Consider the following 23060-nt stretch of genomic DNA (forward strand, 5'->3'; position numbering starts at 1 on the left):
TTCACTACGTTTTTCACCTTAAGCTATGTAACCTCTTGCATGTGAAACTCGAGGATTTACGACGGCATATTACAACCTGCCGCAGAAACTTGCGCACATTTTGACAGAGCGAGAGAGCTAGAACACCATTAGCATTCACGGACGTTGTTTGGCACTCCAGCCGCCCCTCTGCGTCGAATCAGGCGTCGTTGATTAATTTCAGCCTATTAGCACCCCCTACCCTCCCCCCGCCCCTCCCAGGTTAATTCCCCACGCCAGCGAGCAGGAAAGGGGGCTGCGGGTGTGAGCGATGGTGCAGGGGGTTGCAGGGGAGCACGTTGTTGTCAGGACTGTATTAATGAGCGCACCGCTCGGGTCCCGTGGACAGGGGGACGGTGTTCCTGGCTGCGTACGGCGACGGCGGCTCTGTCGAGGCCTGGCCTAGATTCTGCCCTCACCGGGGAGCAGGAGGATCCAAGGACTGACGCTGATCACCTGACAGCGGCCCCACTGCTGCGAGAGTGTGTGTATGCACATGTCTGTGTGTGAGAAAGAAAAAAGGCAGTTAAGAGAGGGCGCAAGTGCTGGAGTGGGTAAAACATTTTTTTTCAGGTTTCTGTCTCTGAATAATTTTGGAAGTTCTCAGAGATGGTGTTATGTGAAGTGTTGAACAGCGGTAGATATTTCCCCACTTGTCCTTTCCGTTATATGAGCTGTAATATTGTTCCTCTACAAAAATCATTACTGTAACAGCGCTTGCATGCAAAGCTCATTCAGATCTCGACTCTACATCCGAGGCTGCTGTGATATTGTTGTAAAGAAAGTGGCACAATATCTAGTTTTGATCTCTCACGGTCACACACCTGGATGTGCTGCACCTGGACTCCCTCATCCTTCCGCTTCCTGTTGAGCCTCCACATTTAGTCCAACTACACTATCCATTGTGCCATTAGAAACGAAGTACAATTGAGTATCATCTGGATGACAACCCTGGATCATCTTATTATATTCATCGGTATATTCAAATGGGTGCCTTTGTTGATTTTACGTTCTTGGTACTGTACATGGACATGACTCAGAATGTGAGTTTTATTGTCCTCCTTTATTTAGAGTGATACAGTGTATTGGTCACAGTACATTTTTACAGTAAAATTAAATTCCACAGCAAAATAAATCATATTTTACCTCAGTTGTAGCTTCAAATGTTGATAACACTTTACAATAAGTCCCTTGACTGTAAAACATAAATTTGTATAATTTTTATCAGGACAAACTTTGAAGGACTTAAGATGGACCCAGAAAAAACGTTCACGGTTTTAAGTACAATTAAAGAATCTTTTATAGTTATGCATATATAAAATTAAGTTGAATGTTTGTGTTTATTGTATTTTGAATTCATTGAATGTTGATTCGATTGATTTGATTGAATGTTGAATGAATGAATGTGAAACAGCCTGTGAAGCTAATATAACAATAGTCTTACAACTGCTTCTATTTACAATAAGGTTTAATTTGTTAACATTAGTTAATGTGGAATGTATCATGAAATAACGTGAGTGTCGAATTGAGTTCTCTTTCGCCACTTCTTGCGCTTGAATGGGTTAAAACAACATTAAAATGTGCACACAGGAATCGAAATTTGCTGATTTCTGACCTGAAGCATCCAATTCCAGAATTTCATTTCCCAACCCTACTCTTTAGGATCACTTGAAAAGTACATTGGTGTGAAATTCAGGTCTGCTGAAGCAGGTTGGATATAAACTTTGCAGAACAGTGTGTCTCCAGGAGCAGGGTTGAAGACCTCTGTATCTATTGTGAATGAACATGAGCTAATAAAAGTACTCATAAACTAACGTTGATTAATGATGTAAAAATGGTTGTTTATTGATGAGACCAGATGTAAACTATTTGTAGCTATGTTATTGTAAATTGTACCCAAAGGTATTTATTAAATAACGGCAAAACATTGTATTGCATTGTATGCACGAAAACATGCAAAAACTTGTCCCATTACAAAACTTTTAGAGGGCAACAAAGCATAATATATGTAATCCATGGCATTCACTTCAGCCACAGATTGTACAATAGTTTTATTTCATTTTAGTCCCAGCATTTGGTTTCATGGCGTGCAACCGACAGCTTTCAAGCTAATCCAGCAATCAACTTTACAGTCAATTGAACTGAAGTCTGCACCAAAACCTGGATTGATCACAGGGTGCATTGTGGGACACAATCTGTTCTGTTAAGGATGCCATAGGTGCTCTCATAACTGTGCAAGATGTAACGAAGGCTTGTGAGTGCATTATAAGAACTGTGGTCCATCGTTCAGGCACACGGTGCGGGCTGGCCCACTGAGGTGCTATAAATAGCTGTCATCAATATCTTCTTCTCAACCTCCTCACGTTCCCAATCCACTCAGGACGGCTCCTCTAATGGCATTAAATTTTCAAAAGAGCTGAGTCCACTGCGCCTCTCCGTGCCCACATCCGCCCAACAGGAGAGCGAAGGAGAGAGCGATGGAACGAGAAGAAAGAGTCACAGTAAGAGAACGAAAGACTCAGATGTGGTAGAATGCAGTTAGATACTGAATATGCAAGCTTTTAAAAATGGAGATTGAATGTAGGCTGTGGAAAGATGGGGACATGTAGATGTGCCTAGTGTCCATATAGACTAATTCTCTACTCTGTTGTGAATAATGCATTAGCACTTTAATCATTCTCCACGGCCGCCCGCCGTGCCACGCCGCTGTCATGGTGGTCCGAACAGTGCCCGCTGTGGCCCCTTCATCGGTGCCCTCTGCCCTGACCTGGGACGTTTAGCTGTGTCAGGCAAACGCACCATCGCAAGAGATCCTGACCCTCGCCTCTGCCTACAACTTGTCCTAGTCTAATCGATTACTCCTGAGCATGCAAGATAATGGGACACACACACACGGTTACACACGTTCGGCTTGTCTCCTGTCCGCTGACCCCAATGACCTTTTCTGCTTTTGAGACATGTCGGTTCGCTGCCGTCTGTGACCTCACAGTGGACACTAGTTAAATATACTGTTACTAAGGAGAATTAATAACATTCAAGAGAGTTATCTTTCTTTTTAGTTTCTTTTTTAATTCCTGATGGGAAGGGTCATTATGGTCGACTACTTGACCAACTATTTCAGAAGGTTCTTTTTACCTTTCTGTTTTATTTCATTCTCCTTTTTTTACTTTTTATAAATCTTTTGACTACTTTTTTATGCTTTAGTGCTGTTGGTATTAGTCCATTAAGTAAATTAGGCAAACATATTTAAGCCAATAAATAAAATTAAAGACAAATTATTATCAGACTCCAAATTCCTAGTTGTCCTGCCTATGTTGTTGAAATATAATTAAACTCGATTTATCCATATCACATACATTTTGTCTCTTTCTTTTGTTTCTTATTAGTACTTCTAAAAAGAACATGTACTTTTGCTTGTTATCCCTGTAGGAAAGCGGCTGCAGGAGTGGATCTGTGTGATTCTGTGCCTCTCGCTCTTCATTGTAAACCTCTCCTTCCTCCTCCTCAACTTCTCCACGGTACACATCTACAAAATCATCTTTGGCATCGGTAAGTCTTGCATTCCTTGTGACCTTTCTGTTCATGTGTTTCCTTTGTTTTCTAATAAAGTTCTGCTGTCAATATCTGTAGAGAAACCCATTGATTGTAATGGATGTTGTTTTGCCATGTCATGGTCACCTTTATTTCAGTACTCACTAAATTCAACCCCTTTCTTTCTTTCTTTCACTCAAAGTGACTGGTATTGTGACGGCAGACTTTGCGTCTGGAATGGTACATTGGGGAGCTGATACATGGGGTTCAGTGGACATCCCAATAATTGGGAAGGTAAGAACCAAGGCTTATGCATAGATCAGAACTTAAGATGTATGAATGGCATAACTATATTACCCTGCCATATGAATGTGATTGGCTGTAGGTATGTTGGCACATTTAGGTACAATGGCACCATGTTTCTGGCACACATGCATTGCCCACACACTCATATGCACAGTGTGGTCTCTAAGCGTAGTATCTTGTTTGATTTTAACAAATTACCCTGTTTAATTTTCATATCAGCTTTTGCTCTATTGGCCTGTTGTGGTTTACCAGGCTCAAAAACGGCGAGTGTGAAATGCCATCTCCACCCTGGGGATTTCAGCCCTTCCTGCTTTCCTGGAGCGCCACATCTTAACCCCACCCACTCTCAACCCCAAAGGGTGCTGGAGATACTCAGGAGGGTTGCATTAATGCATGGTACGGTCGCACTCTCCTTGCCCAATCAGAGAAAAGGTCACCCCCTCGCTGTCCAATTAAAAAGCAGCCGACACTTGCTTTCTGTGTCGGACAAGTAGGGGCCACGAATCTGGGAGCGTTTATGTGTTTTTGTGCTGACAGGGGTCATTGTGCTATTATGTGAAAGGGGGCAATAGACTGGCAGTGGAAAAATGGCTAACCTAAGCTAAATCTGGTCCCATGTGCCAATTATTAGGCTACTTCTGAAAATATGCAGTGTTAAATTTGATTACTGTGAAAAGAAAATTACAAGTATACAGGTTTAGCAATGATCAGAATCCACCTGACAAAGAGTGTGACCATGAAATGTTCACAGTTTGAGGCCTGTCCTTTGAGTAACACCAATTTTTTTTTCTATTTTTCTCTGGCTGATGTGTGCTGCAGAGAGATGGTGTCCTATAGGTCTGGGTGGTATGATGCTTTATACTGTGCAACAGCAAATAGTCTACTATAGAATATTAAAATGATTTATTGTTGCCTCTAAATAAAAATAAAACACTAAAATCAAGTAAAAAAATGTACAAGGTAGTTTAGGCTACATTATAATGTATTGTATGAAAAATGGATATTCAAATTGAGATTTGCTAAAGATTACTTTTAACAGTTGTATTAAATTATTAGTGTTTTTAAAGATTAAGATGATAATGAAAATGGTCATCTAAATGTAAAAATAGTGGAAATGACCATGTGCCATTAAATATTCAATATTGACTAATACTGATAATTAAAGAATGTGTAATATTGTTCATTCTAGTATCATGATTTTGGTCATACTGCCCATGCTTAGTGCCTTGCTTCTATAAAGGGGGCTGTGTTTACATGCTGGTCATTGAGGCCCTGAGTTGTCCTACATGGCCAAGACTTTGAGGCCGAGAGCAGGTTTTAGAGATAAGGTCAGCTGAACGGCCCGTCCGGATACCGCAGAGGGCCCCGCGTTCTCTTGCTTTCATCATTGTCCATCTGTGCTGTAAAACGGCTCGTCCACACCTCCCCACCGCGAAGGGGTTTCCACTCGGCTCCGCAGCCACCGCCGATCCTTCTGCTGTCGAGGATAATTAGGATCCGCCACCTGGGAGTGATCGAACTTCAAAAAAAGCGAGGGAATTTACAGACATCCAGAACGCAGCGCTTTAAGACCCTTAACCAGCAGATTAAAGGCAGCACTTAGCAGACCGATATATATGGCTTTTTGTTCACATGTTCAAACAAGAAGCACCAACTTGAGGGAGAATCATTAATGACCATGATTAAACAGGCACTTAAGAGCAAAGAGCGTAGGGAGGAGAAAAAAGGCAAGAGAAATGAAATGGATCTCTCATGTGTGCTCTAGGTTAAGGGTGGGGGAGGACGGGCTCTGGTCTTCGGCTGGGTTGCTAGGGCAATCCGTAGATGTGAGTCGTGATTAGGCAGAAGGCGAGTGAGGCGAGGCGAGGCAGGCCGTTAAACGGTGTGGGATTAGCGGTGGCGAGGCACACGTTTGCCGCAGCGTGCCGGTGAGTCGGCATGCACACTGTGTGCTGTCTGGGGCTTAGCGCTCTTTTAATCTCGCGCACAGAGAGACTGAAAGGAAACGAGGAGAACAGGAGGGAACATAATTGTCGAAATATCAACAGATAGTTTTCTCCGCTCCAGCAGAGTGTCGCCACGTTCTCTCAGATATAGGTGTGATTGAGTTCAGCCCACAAACACGCGATAATGACATTTTTCCCCCCGCGCTCTGTTTCTGAAACGCTATGGTAATGTGGCTCCAAACGATTCCTCCTTTTTATGTGGAAAATAAATTACCTTCATTCTTGTATTTTCCTTTGTGCTTATACGATCCTTTCTCTTACTCCCTTTCATTTTGCGGCACCCGCGCGGTCGCAGACGGGCGCCCGTCTCAAAGCAGCGCTCCTGGGCGTGAGTGACAGGTGCTGCTGGGTTATGGTTTTTCATGATGCTGGATCTGAGCCGTGGGGAAGTGCTGTTTAATGCCAGGTTATCTCTCCGCTCCGTAACATGTAGCTCGTGCCGCATGCGTCATCTTCCATTTAGGCCCTAGTATCGCCAACGCGCCAATTTGCGTATATCAGTCAACATCTAACCCCACCCAACCCTGTATTATGACCAGACTCGGGTGAAATCTGCTTCTCCGCATTTCCAATGCTGATTTTTGTGGAAAATCTGTGGAATGGATGGAAACACGGTAAAAGGCGCTCTACACTGATGTGCAAAAGTCTGACTAGTCCTTGAACAACAAGTGGACTAATTCTTAACTAGAAGTAACGTTACTGTATAATACATTTTGAGGCTTGATTGGCTTCCCCTGACTCTGTTCGGACATGTTTTCTTAGGGAAACTTTACACAAAGCACATTCTTGTGTTAGACGAGTTCAATGAAATGGAACAGAATGCACTTGGTTTTAAAAGGTTGGACTATTTTTTACTTGACACGCCATCTTAAGATTGCAACTCTTCTGGCAAAATGCTCAAAAATGCATTTGGCTGCAACAGTGGTGCTTCAATGGGACTGCATTTAAAGACCAGTTTTCCTGAAGATTTTTACAATGCAAACTTTTCAACAGCTAAATTACAGCATGCTAATTAAATATAAAAAGATATTAAAATATAAATGAAATAAATCTAGATAAACTAGTCAACCTAACTAATCAAGTAGTCAGTTGTTGCAGTCGCTCAAATATTTCAAAAACATGCAAGGGTGTCAAATGTGTAGAACTTTGAATGATATTTATGAAGAGTTCTGCACACATTTTCTGTGGACTTATGACTCATTATCAGTGGGGAAACTTGAAGCAGAAGATGTATCTGGTTTCTACAATTAATATTTTAGTTTAAACTCCTCTTCTTTCATTTTTTTTCATTTCCCACCATAAAACACACATCCAGTGTTCTTAGTTGTTCAGTGTCTCTGTAGTCTGTAATGCAACAGTAGCTTCTAGTTTGACCCTGCACTGTCTTTATCATAGACGTACCCATTCATTACCACAGGGTAATGGATCTAAATCAAAGTTCTAGACACCCCTTCCCATTTTTCAATTGAACCTTAACCTCCCTTCCTTGTACTCCCCTATCTCTCTTTACCTCTCTCTCTCCATTCAGGCTTTTATTCGCCCGTTCCGGGAACACCACATTGATCCGACGGCAATCACACGGCATGACTTCATAGAGACTAATGGAGACAACTGCATGATCACCATCCTGCCTCTGGCTCACATGGCCTATAAATTCCTCTCTTACCCACCAGGTACACACACACACACACACACACACACACACATCCACTCACTTTTTTCAGTGTGCTGTGAGAGTGAGTCAGCGTGACTATTTTAGAACCAATGAGTGTGACCTGAGTGCGGCTCCTTGTCCTGGAGCCGTCAATGTGTCCCACATTCATCTTAAAATACCTAAAAATCGGGAAATCGACAAATGAGAATATGGTTTGAAAAGGGTAAAATGTTCTCAGTTCCATTTTTGCTCTGCATGGGTTACAGGAACAACTCAGCCAACAAACTAAAATTGTCATCCTTTACTCCTGCTCATGTTATTCCAAACCTATATGACTTTCTTTTCTCCAGGAAGAGAAGTTTAGCGGAATGTCCAGAGAGATTTATTTTCCCATGCAATTAAAGGAAATATAAATTCCGTTTTGTTTCTCACAGACTTGGAATATTGCTCACATGTCATATGGAGCACCTTAATGGTCCTTTTTTTTTTTTTTTTTTTGAGCTTGACAGCATTCATCCCATTGCCATTCGTGGTTTCCCCTCATTTTGGTTTCATAAATGATGACAGAATTTCTATTGTATAAAAAGGTTTCTTTTCCACTAACATTGTGTTGCTGATGATCTCCTCAATACTAAGAAAGCTGAAAGGTCAATTTGATTGATGTTTCACACCCTAAAAGGTTAGGCTAGTACTTAATTAAAAAGTTTAGGGCATGTCACTTTAAGGCATTTTGTATTCATTTGCATATAATTTTATCTCTCTCTATTCACCTTTAGCCATTGTTCCTCTATCTCTCCCTCCACCTCCCACTTACGCTATCTCTCTTTCTCAGATGCCCTTGCAGAGTCCTACCCCTGGGAATGTTTTGTTTTTGCGTTGGCAGTCTTTGTAACCATGACTAATCAGATCCACAAGTGGTCCCACTCCTACTTCGGCCTGCCACGCTGGGTCACACTACTGCAGGACTGCCACCTAGTGCTGCCACGGAAGCACCACCGGATCCATCATGTGTCGCCACATGAGACATACTACTGCATCACTACAGGTACACACGCATGCTTTACTTGATGAGATGGAAGCCTTGTGTTAGTTCTAACCAAAACATGAGAGTTCTGTCTTCATTTACTCACCCACATGTCATGACTTTCTTTCTTCAGTAGAGCACCAAAGATGATATTTTAAATAATGTCATTTTTTTTAATCTATACAATGAAATTCAATGGGGTCCAAAACAGCATTGACTTTCATTGTTTGGACAAAAACAGTGGAAGCGTTCTTCAAAGTCACAGAGGTTTGGAACAACGTGAGGGTGAGAAAACGATGACAGAATTTTCCTTTTTGGGTGAACTATCATTTAGTCCCGTAGGCATCTTTACAACAATAATACGTACTGGATCAGATTCACACGAGGAAGGTTAAGTTCCTCTGAGAGTCTTTTATGTAGTTGATCATGGTAACCCACAGTATCTGGCAAGGATTCTTCCATGGAGCGTGGCCTGCATCGCCAGTAGCTGTAAATAGTGTGTGAAAATAACTTTTTTTAAAGTCAGCTGTGTGTGTTTGCACATATGTGTGTATGTGTGTGTGTGTATGAAGGCATTAAACTCCCATGATAGCTCGAGCACTCAGTATGCGACTTGCGTCTCTGGGAGAGAGGGGAGCACGGATGCTTGTGCGTCACCCTGCGCCCCAGTGGACGACAGATGTGTGTGTGCACGCATGCTCCAGAGCACAGACCGGTCCTTTTGACCCTCCCTCTTTCTTTTCCACTGCTGCTGCCTGATCCCACTGGGAGACGCTGATGAAGGGAGAGGAAAGGGTCTCTCTCTCTTTCTCTCTCGCAAGCACATACACATATGCGCACACTTGGGAGTCTCTCTCTGCGTGAGCCCTGCTCCTCCACCCTCCCTGCCCGAGTCCCCGGGGGCCGGGGCCTGCCTTTGTGTGTGCCAGTGGCTGACAACCTCCATGTATATTTAATGCTAACCTGCTGTCAGTGCTAACAAATAGGCTTACGCAAAGGGGGGGTGGTTTTGACAAAGATGAAAAATCAAACAAACATGATGAGCTGTTCTGCTCTCCTCCTGCACCAAAGGGGTCACTTGTAGAGAGAGGGTACAAACACACACACACACACACACGGATCTGTGACCAAGGAGCAGTGTGGTGCTTATATACAAAGATACAAGGGCAATGGATGACCATGTGATGTCATAATGGCGGTACCATGTTATAGTAAAGGTGTCAGGAAGTAATACCATGGTACTTTCAATTGGTTCTGAATGATTACCGTATTCATGTACCATCGTACTTCAAAGAATACCATTGTACTTGCACATAGGGCAGAGTGATATATCAAAATTGTGATTTATCAGGATCATTTTAATGTTTTTTTGGCCATTAAAGTGATAGTTTCTGTTATGCAAATTCTGTAATGTCATTCCAAACTCAAGACTTTTCTTAATATTCAAGACAGAAATGAAGATATCTTTAAAGAAATCTGATAGATTTCTGTCCCTCCATTGAAAATCCATTCCACCAAAACTGACATTTTAAAAAATGTATAAAGAAACCACTCGATTCATATGAATTTTGTTTGCGCTTTAAGTCTTCTGAAGAGACACGACATGCATAGGACACATTGGGTATGGTAAAAGGAAGCTCAACTGTACTTAGTTTAGGCATGAGAACAAACCTTACTGGTCTGTATATAGATCCGTATATAGATATTTTGCTGTTTATTAATAAAGCCTTCTATATTGCTGTGTGAAAACGGCTTGATTTTTAGATCGATTTTTACTGTTGTGATTATTACAGTATTTTGATTGTAGTTAGTTGTAAAGGTGTTCCTCTGACAGAAAACAATCATCTTTTTAATACTGTAGTAGCACATACATAAATATCGTATATAAAATATTAAAATAGTTGAGATATTTTTATATTATACAATCAAGCCATACTAATACCCAATAAACATGGTATAGTAGTATCATGGTCATTTTTTTCATGATAGAGGCAAAAAGTTTTAGAGTCTTGAATTGATTAATAAATTCAAGTTGTTTCTGTCTTTATCTAGTTTTTATCGGTTGTGTGTGAACTTTAATGGTTGACCGATACCGATATTTCTAGAAGGCAAGGTGGACAATGCCCGATATAATTCTGGTATCTGTAATATAATTCACTGATGCAAATGACATGAACACAAACTTGTTGAAATGAGAAGAAACATTTTCATTATTGCATTTTCCACATTTAAATAAATAAATTTACTATCCATTGAATAAAGCTGTCAGTAGAACTGACGAAGTGGAGAGATAAACACTTCTGTTAATCACTCAAGTGTGCATTATTATCAACCAATAATCTCAAAATGGTCAAATGCCTGATTAATTGTCCTGGCTGATGTATATTGATGTATCACTACTTTAAACTTTGTCCTGCACATTTTGTGTGTTAAACGTCTAAATGTCTTGTGCATTAGGGTGGTCCTTATTTTTAAAGTATCCAATTGTCATGCTCTTAACCCTTCAAATTGTTCCTTTATATAAGAAAATACTGCCAATTTTTATGGCAGTAACATAATAATTACTGGTAGCTCAATAGCTTTAAACTTTCTGAGATTTTGATGATTTTCGTAAAAACAGATCATTTGATTTTGTGTTGTACCTGGCTAGTAAAATTAAAAAAAATCTCCATAAAAGCATCTAATGCACCATATATTCCTAAATATGTATTTTAGATACATATCTCAGTTTACTTATTGTAGAAACTAAATCCAAATTAATCCATCCATGACCCGGTTTAGCAGATGTACCTTTCCTGGTGGAATCAATACATATTTCTATTGATGATCACCTTGGTTATTGTTTGGGTTTAGAGCACATTTTTTGGTTTAAAAAATTACATTACGTTCCTTGAAATTGACCCGGAACTTTGGCCGAATCAAGCAGATTATCAGGAGGCACAGGCAACCATGCAATGAAAGTAGTCAATGATCACGCCGAGAGAGGAGTGGCTCTGATTCAAGAATACAATGGCTATCTCACACACTCTGAAGAACAATTGCAGTTTCTCCTTCATGTGGTGGAAGATCACCGACGGATCTATCCAGACTGCAAAAAGTCAACACTGGCTGCTGAGCATCAGAAATGAGGGATTGTTGAAAACTTTGTGCTTTTTTGAGATTGTTGTCATTGTTGTCATGTCAGTGTTGCTCTGATTTCAATAAAATGTACAGGGTGGGCCATTTATATGGATACACCGTAATAACATGGGAATGGTTGGTGATATTAAAGTCCTGTTTGTGGCACATTAGTATATGTGAGGGGGAAAACTCCTCAAGATGGGTGGTGACCATGGTGGCCATTTAGAAGTCGGCCATCTTGGATACAACTTTTGTTTTTTCAATAGGAAGAGGGCCATGTGACACATCAAACTTATTGGTAATGGCACAAGAAAAACAATGGTGTGCTTGGTTTCAACGTAACTTTATTCGTTCATGAGTTATTTACAAGTTTCTGACCACTTATAAAATGTGTTCAATGTGCTGCCCATTGTGTTGGATTGTCAATGCAACCCTGTTCTCCCACTCTTCACACACTGATAGCAACACCGCAGGAGAAATGCCAGCACAGGCATCCAGTATCCTTAGTTTCAGGTGCTGCACATCTCGTATCTTCACACCATAGACAATTGCCTTCAGATGACCCCAAAGATAAAAGTCTAAGGGGGTCAGATCTGGAGACCTTGGGGGCCATTCAACTGGCCCACGACGACCAATCCACTTTCCAGGAAACTGTTCATCTAGGAGTTTTTCCCTGAGTCGTTCCCTGAGTTTTCCAGCAAGGTGGTGCACCACCACATTATGGGTGCCAGGTCCGAGCATTCCTAGATGAACAGTTTCCTACTTCAGTTTCCTACTTGGCCGACTTCTAAATGGCCACCATGGTCACCACCCATCTTGAGGAGTTTGCCCCCTCACATATACTAATGTGCCACAAACAGGACTTTAATATCACCAACCATTCCCATGTTATTACGGTGTATCCATATAAATGGCCCACCCTGTAGTTCATTTGCAGCAACTTTTAATATTACTTGCATATCACAATAACACCGCACAGCTTAACATAGGCAATCTTCCACATGATTGAGCTTACCTCTAAATATCATTTTTTTGTCAACATTTTTGCATATTTCTAATTTTGAAGTTAAAAGGAACAGTTTAAAAGGTTAAGACACTATAATTTTGCAAAAAAAAAATGGACTTGATAAGGACCACCCTATTGTGCATGTATTGTTGAAATGGTTTTCTTGTCAAATCCCAATGGAATGAATGTCTGTGAGCACAACAGAAGTGTGATTATGTGTGTGTGGTGGAATTGAGGCGGGGTGGTGTGCTGCTACATATTTATAGCAGTAAGTGTGTACATTACTCTACTGCTAACGCCTGATCTTCTGTCCATCCCCAGAGAATCACCATCCAGGAGCTTCTGTGTCTCTCTGCTTCTTGATGTCTTGCTCTGTGCCTTCCTGTCTTGCTCTTTTGTCCTTGTTCTCTCCTTTTTGCTTTTCTTGCCCTCTCACTGTTCTCTCTCTCTCTCTCTCGCTCTTGAATTTCTCTCTTTTCTCTTGCTGGTGAGTTTTTAAAGAAGTGTGTCATTCAGCGAAAAGAATGAATTTTGTCTGGTTGGTTTTACACATCAAGTCTGTGCGCTTCACCTTTTTTTCTGTTTCACTACCATTTCAAAGTATTCCATTCCAAATTAAGCATTGATTTGTTATATAATAACATATTTTATACATGCATATGTATGTGTATGTGTATGTATATATATATATATATATATATAATATAATATAATATAATATAATATAATATATATATATATATATATATATATATAATGTATATAATATATATATTTTTTTTAATGGGGTGATTTGAAAGTTTTTCCCTCTTTAACCTTGAAATGTAATATGTTGTATGGAATGCTTTTCGATTATTTATAGTACTGTTTACAAGTTTGGGTTTGGTAAGGTTATTTGTTTTTGAAAGAAGTTTTTTTTTAATGCTCAACAAGGCTGCTTTTATTTGGTCAAAAATACAGTAAAATCCATCATATTGTGAAATATATTATTATAATTTATAATAAGTGTTATATTGTAATATATATCTATTGTAATATATTTTAAAATGCAATTTGTTCCTGTGATTTGTGAAGCTGAATTTTCAACAGTCACTACTCCAGCCTTCAGTATCACATGATCCTTCAGAAATCAATTAATATGACATTTCTTATCACAGCTGAAACGGTTATGGTCCTTAATATTTTTGTGGAAACCTTTTGTGTTCACTTATTTTAAATAGAAATCTTAAGTCTTTCTTTACTGTCACTTTTGATCAATTTAATACATTTTTGCTGAATAAAAATATTGCTCTAAAAATATATATTTAATTATAATATTTTTATTATTTACATAAAAAAAAAAAAAAATATATATATATATATATATAAAAATATAATAGGGCTGTCAAACGATTAATCGCGATTAATCGCATCCAAAATAAAAGTTTGTGTTAACATAATATATGTGTGTGTATGGAGTATAATTATTTTCTATATATAAATACACACACACATGCATATATATTTAAGAAAAATGTGTTATTTATATATAAAATATTTATATATAATATAAATTATATATAATATAAATATATATACACAGTATAGACATGCAAATATTTCTTAAATATATACATGCATGTGTGTGTATTTATATATAGAAAATAATTATACACCGTACACACACATATTATGTTAACACAAACTTTTATTTTGGATGCGATTAATCGCGATTAATCGTTTGACAGCCCTAATATATATATATATATTCTGCTATATATATATATATATATATATATATATATATATATATATATATATATATATATATATATATATATATATATATATATATATACCGTTTTCTGCTTATAACTTGTACCAGTTGACGATAGAGTTACACTCATATAAATAACTACTTAAAAGTCAAAACTTGTTTTCTGTCCCTTTTGGTAGTGTCTTCTCTCACCTACGGCACTAAGTGAGCCCCTGCAATTGATATACCTTTATAAACATTGGTGCCTGACACCCCTGCTTCTCTTTCTCTCATTCTCTCCCTCAGGGTGGTTGAACTACCCGCTGGACAGAGTGGGTTTTTGGCGGACAATAGAGTGGTTGATCGAGAGATTGACGGGTCAGAAGCCACGCAGCGATGACCTGGCCTGGGCCAAGAAAACCGGGTGACCAGGATACCAGGACCCCTCACTCATGCATCTCTTCCCCTGTTGAGGGGGAGCAGAAACCGAATATTGGCCTTGCCTCTGTTCCCCAAAAACTCTGTCCCTCCATCTTCCCTAAACCTTTTTCTCCACAGCAAAGAACCACAGATCCCTCTTTCTGCGGGGGCCTTTTCCCGTCACTGAGGTCTGCTACACACAAGCCATCACCTGCTTCTCCTCTACTGGCCCGCTCCTCTGTTTTATTGATGTCCATACACAAAGAAATAGTAGAAAGACAAGATAAAGTTCAAAACGATGGGTTCAGACTGTTGAGATAATGACTAGAGACACTGTTTCTCTCACAATCCTTTGCTTCATCTCCATTTGCGGAGGGCACCACTGCTTTCTCGTTTCGGTGTGTAAAACGTATGCTTTCTGGAGGTTGGGCTCTCCAGAGGACCGAAACCATGTTGTGATTTTCCCCAGCATTGTTTTCATAGCAGTGCATGCCTTGGAGTGAGAGAAGCAATTAAATGTGGATTTGATTTCGGAAACGGCTAGAAGATTAACCGTAGTCACTAACACTTTTTCCAGATTCACAGAATGGCGTTAAAACCCTCCCTTAGTTTGGACCAAAGGACGCACTGAGGATGCATTTCTCAAAACGCAGGGAAAGGGTTTTGTTGGCCAACCAGCGTGGTCAGTGCTCAGTTGACCCAACTGAATGTTTTCCCTGAATGTTTCTTACTAAGCTCGTGTTGGCCTTAAGTACAAACCCATTACACTTATTTCTAATCAGCTTACCAGGGCTTAGCGGTGATGAACATTGATTGCGTCTCTGGTGTGTTAGCATGACGTTATTGATATTTTGAGTAGTAGTCTAGCTAGTGATGTCCTCCTGCTGTATCCTGTAGTACAACAGTTTAGCAAATGTTGTACTGGTAAAAGGTCACTTTAGAAAAGGTCAATTTAAATTTTTAGTTACCAAGCTTTTTTTCTTATGAATGATATTTGCACTTTTGACCAATGATACTTTTTCATGCTAAACTGATGTGGAAAACAGCCAAATACACTCCATGTTTTCTCTCACACATACATTTACACATGCACACTTGCAGATTTTCATCACAGACTTACTGTGAATTTATGTCTCTCCATTTGCGCTGAACTGATAAATGGAGAGAATGAGAGTTTTTATTTAGTGTTTCGGTTTGGATTGTCTCACATCGTAGAGCTTCAGCTCTACGTGTGTACATTACTCTACAATTTGGGTTTCATTTTCTGGCTTTTTGATTTTTTTCATCATACTGTCTACTACAGTATAACATTCAGCTGGTTTGTTGTTACTTTCCATCTTGCAGCTAATGCTCGCTGCTAGTCTGCCTTAAACCAGTGTTTTTTTAATTATCTGTATGATTTAATTATCGAATAAATAACATTTGATTATTAATTGTTGTTTTTCTTATTTGTATCATGAGTGATTTTTAAAAGTTGCTCATTAAATGTAAAAGTTAGAAGCAATAATTTAGTTACCAAGCTTTGCAAAGATAATTGCGCCGGAAATCTGCAGGGTACATTGCAGTGATTTAACCATGAGTCATAAGCTTCTTAACGGTCTGTTCTACTCAAGTAGAAAATGTTTGAGTGATTCGGGCGATTCATTAAACGAAACTGCCACTTTAATTTTATAATTTGTAACGAAACAGAAATAGATTGGAATTAGCAATGTATGTATTAGAAGATGGACTGTGAGGTCAGTAAGTGATCTAAGAGCTCCCTCTGGTGGCTGAACAACGTCCACACAGCTAAATGAACAACACTGTAGCCTACTCCATTTTCAGACAGTCCAGTAAACTGCACGAACAGAAATGATTATGATAATCATGGGTTTTATACTGATGCCATGGCAATACATTGGTGTTTTATTATTACCTTGGAGTGTCACTTACAAACCATGGTCCTGATGAAGAGCAGTATGAAAATTACCATCAGAAATCATCTAGTACCGCCACAGTGCTTGTAAGAGTGGACTGATAATTATCCCATCGTTATTTTATGCATTTATGGTTTTGTCTAGATCATTTTGATTCATTATAACAGTATAAGTATTGCTCACATAATCCACAAATGCAGTCTAAAACATAGATAGATATTTATATTATTTATATTTATTTTTTATGAACGCTGAGGCAGGATTGCTTGTTTGGCCGAACAATGGAAGAAGCGGTAAGTGTTTCCACAACATTTTTGGTTTTTCTATTTAGTGCGGGTGGCACAAAAGTGATATCCAATTTTTAAAGATTCTGGGATAAAAACACTATGGTAAAACTGTAGTGCCTCTGACAGTCTTTATCACAGTGCTGCATTGTTTGTCCTGTCAGCTTCCTGTTTGTGATGCTGCTCTGGATCTGCATGAGAAATGATGACCTGACCTCTGTGACCTGTGGTGGGGACAGCAGTAGGATTGGGCCTTTCTAACTGGTGACAGTGGACAAGGTAGCAAATGCTTCTCACTTTCTCCTTTTATGGTCTTGACATTAGCAAAACGTAGTGTCTACAGTATATAGGACAGGGGTGGAACAGGGAATATTTTCCTACCCTTGAGTCTCTGAATGTAGTGGAGGTTATATAACTACAAAACAAACCCTGATTGCAATAACATACTATCAAATTAACCATAATTTCCCCCCAGAAAGTCACTAAACTTTGGAAATTACTGATTATTAAAGCAGCGCTGCTGTTCCTGGTAGTCTCTCATGAATTTTCTCTCGTGAGTCAGTTCAGTTTTATTCACATATTTGCACTACCATTCAAAAGTTAGTCAGTAAGAAATCAATACTTTTATTAATGAAGGATGCATTAAATTTACATGAACAATAAAGACATTTTTAATGTTACAAAAGATTTATGTTAATGTTACAAAAAAAAGAAAAAAGAAAAAAAAAGGCTGTTCTATTAAATTTTCTATTTATCCAAGGAACTTTTATCAGGGTTTCCTGATAATCAGAAATATTTCTTGAGCACTAAATCAGCGTATCAGAATGATTTCTGAAGAATCATGTGACACTTAAATCGTAACAATATTCACAAAATTACAGTTTTACTGAATTTTTGATCAAATAAATGCATCTCTGGTCAGCATAATAGACTTTCAAAAACATTTAAAAATCGAATACGGTAGAGTATGTAGTGATGGTCTTGCCAATGTGCTGTAATTGATCATTTAGATTCATTATTTAGAACAAAGAGTTCAAGATACCTGAAATTCCAGGTTAGTGGGGGTCAGTCACTTTATGCCATTTATGCTGGCTCACAAAAAAAAACCTGAAAAAGTAAAAATAATAAGTCACTGACAATGATGGTGGTATTTCTGTCAGGATACTGTAGTACCTTCATAAATTATCTATCTAAGCCCATACATAATATACTGACTCCATCTGCTGTAGTTGCCAGTCTACTGATGGACACATAATAAGAGCCTTTCTGTGGTTGGTTGGTTGGCTGTGTGTAATAGTTTGACAGTTATGCTATACCAATCAGGTCCAGAATGACAGAGCCTGATCTCTGGTGCTCAATTTCACTGACAAATGATGGACACGCATCTGATTTGCACAATGGTCTTGATGCCATCTATTAGAGTGGTAGAAACAAGTCCCCCCTTTTATTCACCTTACAGAGAGAACTGAAAAGGATAAGGAAATGCTCTTGGTTTTGAATTCACATCACTCTTATGGTCGCCACAGCTCAATATGTTACAGCGTGTGCTAATCAGTCACGGACGTTTTAGCTAAATTAAAACTACAGAGTGATGTTTGTTCCCTCCTAATTTGTTCTGAGATCAGTCTGATTATATTTAACATTATGTGTCAGTGTACTTCCTGGGCAGTGATATTTAAAGTGAATAAATGAAGCTGAAAGTTGACGATGAAGATACAGCATAAGTTAAGGTCTGTTATTGTTGATTATCTTCAAATATTTGTTCCCAGATTTGATCACAAGGGAAGCGATTTCTAGTGTGTTTGGTACCAAAACACAACTGGAAAAACTTTGTACATTACTGTCCATTTAACCATGTTCTGAATTCAACGAATCCATTTTTGAGCACAGTAGACACTACTGTGTTTGTCCTTTGACATATGGTTAAGGTTGTAGGCAGAGTGACAGCAGTGTTACAGAAAGAGAGAGAGATGAACTGCTGATTCAGGCCACTAGAGACTGTCAACCTGTCAAATCACACACAACTGTCACCACAGCCCTGTTCACTCACTGGTGTAGCTGCTGTTGTTTAAACTCACGCCGGTTTCACACCGCAAGCGTCAGCGGCGCGTGAGCAGCGCGTATTTTTTTCGGCGTCCATGTTAATCAATGAGTGCATTCACACCGCACGCAGAAGCAGCGCGGCAGCGCGTAGCAGGAGCAGAGCAGGAACAGCAGTGCGGCGATAGTTTCGGCGCCCAGTCTATTTTTAACGCGCCGCTTACGCTGAATTAAAGTGACACGCATTGATCAAGGCCAAAATACACCGCAGTTTTACCCCAAAAGCGCATTGATGATATCTATTGTGTTTTAAACAGTCACTCAAATGACCAACAGCAATTTAAAAAGAAAACAAATGTCCAAAAACAAACTTGTTGCCCGAACAATAAAAACAAGACAAACCAAAAGTTATATAAATGAAATGATTAATAAAATAAGCTTCTTGACAAGTCTTTTCTCTTAAATGTATTTGAAAACGAAATAAAGCAATGCCAACTTACCCTGATTATAGAGAGTACTCTGTCTATACACGCTGCGGTTCAGCCGCGCGTGACAAACGCTGCTAGTGTGAAAGCAAAACGCTCCTGTCCTGCTCCTGCTCACCATATGCACTGCTCCTGCGCTGCTTACGCTCTGCTATCGCGTGCAGTGTGAAACCGGCGTAAGTGTTCTAGCTGAAGTCAGCATACTTGTGCATGTCATTCTCCTCCAGGCCTTTAGATGGCCCCCTTGTACCTCCTCTGTGACATCTCTTCCACATGCAGGAGTGTGTGCAGCTGTGTGTTGTTACTGACAGAGATGAGAGTGTAAGGATGTTAATTAACAAAAGACATGAGATCTGTTCTTGATCTACAGTTGAAAGTGTAATTGTATCTCGACTTTCTTCTCAGTCGCTTGTTTAGAAGTGATTGTTTGCGTATGGGTGAGGATTTCTGGAAATGTCCTTAGAGACATTCTAAAACATCATTAAACTGCCTGAAAATGTATTTAGGGTAAATCAAATTAGGCCAAATAATTGAACTTTAAAAATGCCATAAGATGTATGTAATGATCAGTGGCGTAACTTAATTTAAGAACAACAGAAGTCAATGGGAGGTTCTTAAAAGTATAGGTGAACAAGTTTATGTGTATTGGTGTTCCCTGCTCCCATAGTAAAGAAAAATCACAAATGAGATCTCTAAAATCTCAGTTGTTTCTCCTAGACGGCAAATGGAGACTTTAGTTAAGGTTCCTACTTCTCAGATGATTTTCCTGAAAAAAGACCCTAGTTTTTTATATCTCCTTGAGTGTCTCAGAAAAGTTCACAATGTCACAAACTTTCTCAGGATAACAAAGCCTGCAATCAAAAGTCAAAGATTTCAGTATGAACTCAAACTTTTCTCAAGTGACCTTGGTTATGCTATGCTATCAATCTATGTAATACATTTTTTTTTTGTCATGCTGTTTCTATACTCCAACAATTATTTAGTTTTTTTCATTTTCTACAGTATGTATCCTATAAAGAATTTTAGGAGAAACATCTGAGGAAAAAGGTATGAGGCTACATTCTGGTATGCATCACCTACTTTGCACTAAATATCCAGTTAATGGCAAGCGTCATATAGAACGAAAGCATAACAATCAAAAAGCAATCAAATTTTCCTTTGGGTTTGTGTGTTTTTGTCGCCGTGTGCTAGAGAGCGAAAGACAGAAAACGTGAACTGTGAGTCAGAAGAACAAATCTGGGATTACAAGAAACATCAGTGAGTGGTAGTATACACCTCAGTAGCGTTGCAGGAAGTATAATTACACTTATAGCATCCCTGCTGTACATTAGCCTATGCTCTGATTGCCACTCTAATCAGTGGCTGATTAAGTCCTCTGTTCAAAGCTCCAGGTCTGTGTGAGTCACTGGCCTTTCTGTACTCTCTCCTGGGCCCCTTGGGGCCTCTCTGATTGGGTTTTAATTTGCTGGTCAGGGGTTGGCACTGGTGTTTATTAGCTCGGTGACTGGTTGAGTTATGTACAGCGCCACTTCGTGCTATTGATCTGTAATTTCCGCAACAAGGTCATTGTATGGAGAGACAAGGGAATGGATTAATCAGCAACCAATAATGCCATCACTGCACCAAGAGTTACCTGCAGACATTAAATATTTCCATCAAATTTCCTGTTTAATTGCTTCCCTAATGAGGGAAGGAGGAGCTGTTTGTACACTTTGTGTCAAAAAGAATTGATGACAGAATTTTTTTTAAAATTAAAAATCTTGATAAATGAGCACATTCAATAATGTGTACAGTAGTACTCAATTAATTTACATCTAATGACATAAAAATGTGTAGCCTTTAGCATGTCTGTAAAGTTCGTCATCTATATGCTATATTTACTCATATACAGAAAATTGACAAAAGACTGGAAAGTCAAGGAGGTCCATTTCACACTTAAGAGAGATGAGAGAATAATATAATACTATAATGTAATATACTATAATAACATTTCTAATAACAAATCTTCAATTTTGTATATTTATATTTTATATTTATATTATAGAAAATAATATATTTTATATTCTTTTTTCTTGCACATTCTCATTTCTCCTAGGCCGTATCTTTGTCAGAGCAAACTACTTAATGTCTGATTCTGGCATTGCAAATTGTATATTTAATGATTCATATATGAGGCAAAAATATTGATGATATGTCAGAGAGATTGAGTGTTTGATAGTGCAGAAGCAGTGCTTTTGCCCTGGAGGTCTTCCTTTTATCTGTGTGGTCTCAGCCTGAGATGGACCTGCTGTAATACAGCCTGGGTTTTACTAGATGATCATCTCTAGTATGTTCTGATGAGCACATGGTCATCTCCTCCTGATGGGGATTTACAGCGTGTGTTTGAGAAAGAGAAGAGCACAAGTACATGTATGTTCTAATATAGCGTGTCATAAGCACAATGTAAAGGTGTGAGAGTGTGTGTGTCATGTTAAAATCTGTTGCTCAGTGAGGGTAGAAAGACAGATGATGGGCCCTGAGTGAGGTGACAACACATCCCTCCTGTCATTCCTCTCTCATCTCATCACCTTCTCCACTCAGTGCTCTTCTCCTCACCAGAACGCACAGATGCCCTCCACCTGGGTCGTCAAGGTCCCGTATATGCCTCCCTCTGCTTTCTCCTGCTCCTCTCCTCTTTCTTTATACCCTCCCTTCCTAATTCTCTGCTTCCCTCATATTTCCTCATTTCTCCGCTCTCATACGTCCCAATTAGCTGCACATTCGCATCTCTCTATTTTCTCCTGGGCCGTATCTCCTTGCAATTGGCTTTCTTTCTGCTTCCCTGATTACCTCCAAAGTGATCCTTCATGATGATCGTGTGGCATATTCATAACGATTTAAGGGAAGAATACTTTGCCTCTTAAAGAGTGCAAAAAGAATTATTATGTGCGTATAGGCCACAAACATTCAGGATGAAGTTTGCAAGCTTGAAGTATAATACATAGGCCACTTATTGTGAGAAAATGGCTTTTACTTATGAGTTGCAGTGCAGCAAGCTAATTTTCTGGTTGTATATGAACTCCACTTCACACATGGGAACCAAATCAAATTCTCATATAAAGTAAATGAACAAAAACTAAGAAGGTGTTTTTGTGTCAGGACTGTGAATGTGAGGCAAGGAACTCACACCCTGCGTCCGAAATCAAATTCTTTCCTACTATATAGTAAGCGAAAAACAGTACGCCAAAAGAGTAGTACTGTATGTTCGCATACAAAGTTTTCGAAAAACAGTGGGCGAAAAGTCCATGAATGACCAACCACTTCTGGCGAGATTCTGAAGTATGCATTTGATGGACACTTTACTGTCCTGTGATGCTACGAGAGAGGATTTATGAACGGAAGTGAAGCGACGCAACTGACGCTGGTAGGTCACATGACAGTAACAACATGTCGGATGCAGAACATTATGTACACATTTCTTTACCCATATTCATATTATATAGAGCTTACTTTTTTTAATGATGCAAAGTAAATTC

General features: G+C 39.2%; 1 protein-coding gene across 1 annotated transcript in view; it reads left to right on the forward strand.

The window, feature by feature from the left end:
- The window catches only part of LOC307160312 (plasmanylethanolamine desaturase 1), a 28739-nt gene extending 13238 nt beyond the window's left edge, over positions 1 to 15501 (forward strand). The window contains exons 3-7 of the mRNA XM_079874308.1: positions 3448 to 3567; positions 3752 to 3843; positions 7390 to 7534; positions 8348 to 8560; positions 14707 to 15501. Of these exons, the coding sequence (XP_079730434.1) occupies positions 3448 to 3567; positions 3752 to 3843; positions 7390 to 7534; positions 8348 to 8560; positions 14707 to 14828 (692 nt within the window). The 3' untranslated portion in view covers positions 14829 to 15501. The remainder of the gene's footprint in view (positions 1 to 3447; positions 3568 to 3751; positions 3844 to 7389; positions 7535 to 8347; positions 8561 to 14706) is intronic.
- Positions 15502 to 23060: the final 7559 nt, after the last annotated feature.

Source organism: Squalius cephalus (genome assembly GCF_949319135.1).
Source record: "Squalius cephalus genome assembly, chromosome: 6".
In the NCBI taxonomy this organism is placed as follows: domain Eukaryota; kingdom Metazoa; phylum Chordata; class Actinopteri; order Cypriniformes; family Leuciscidae; genus Squalius; species Squalius cephalus.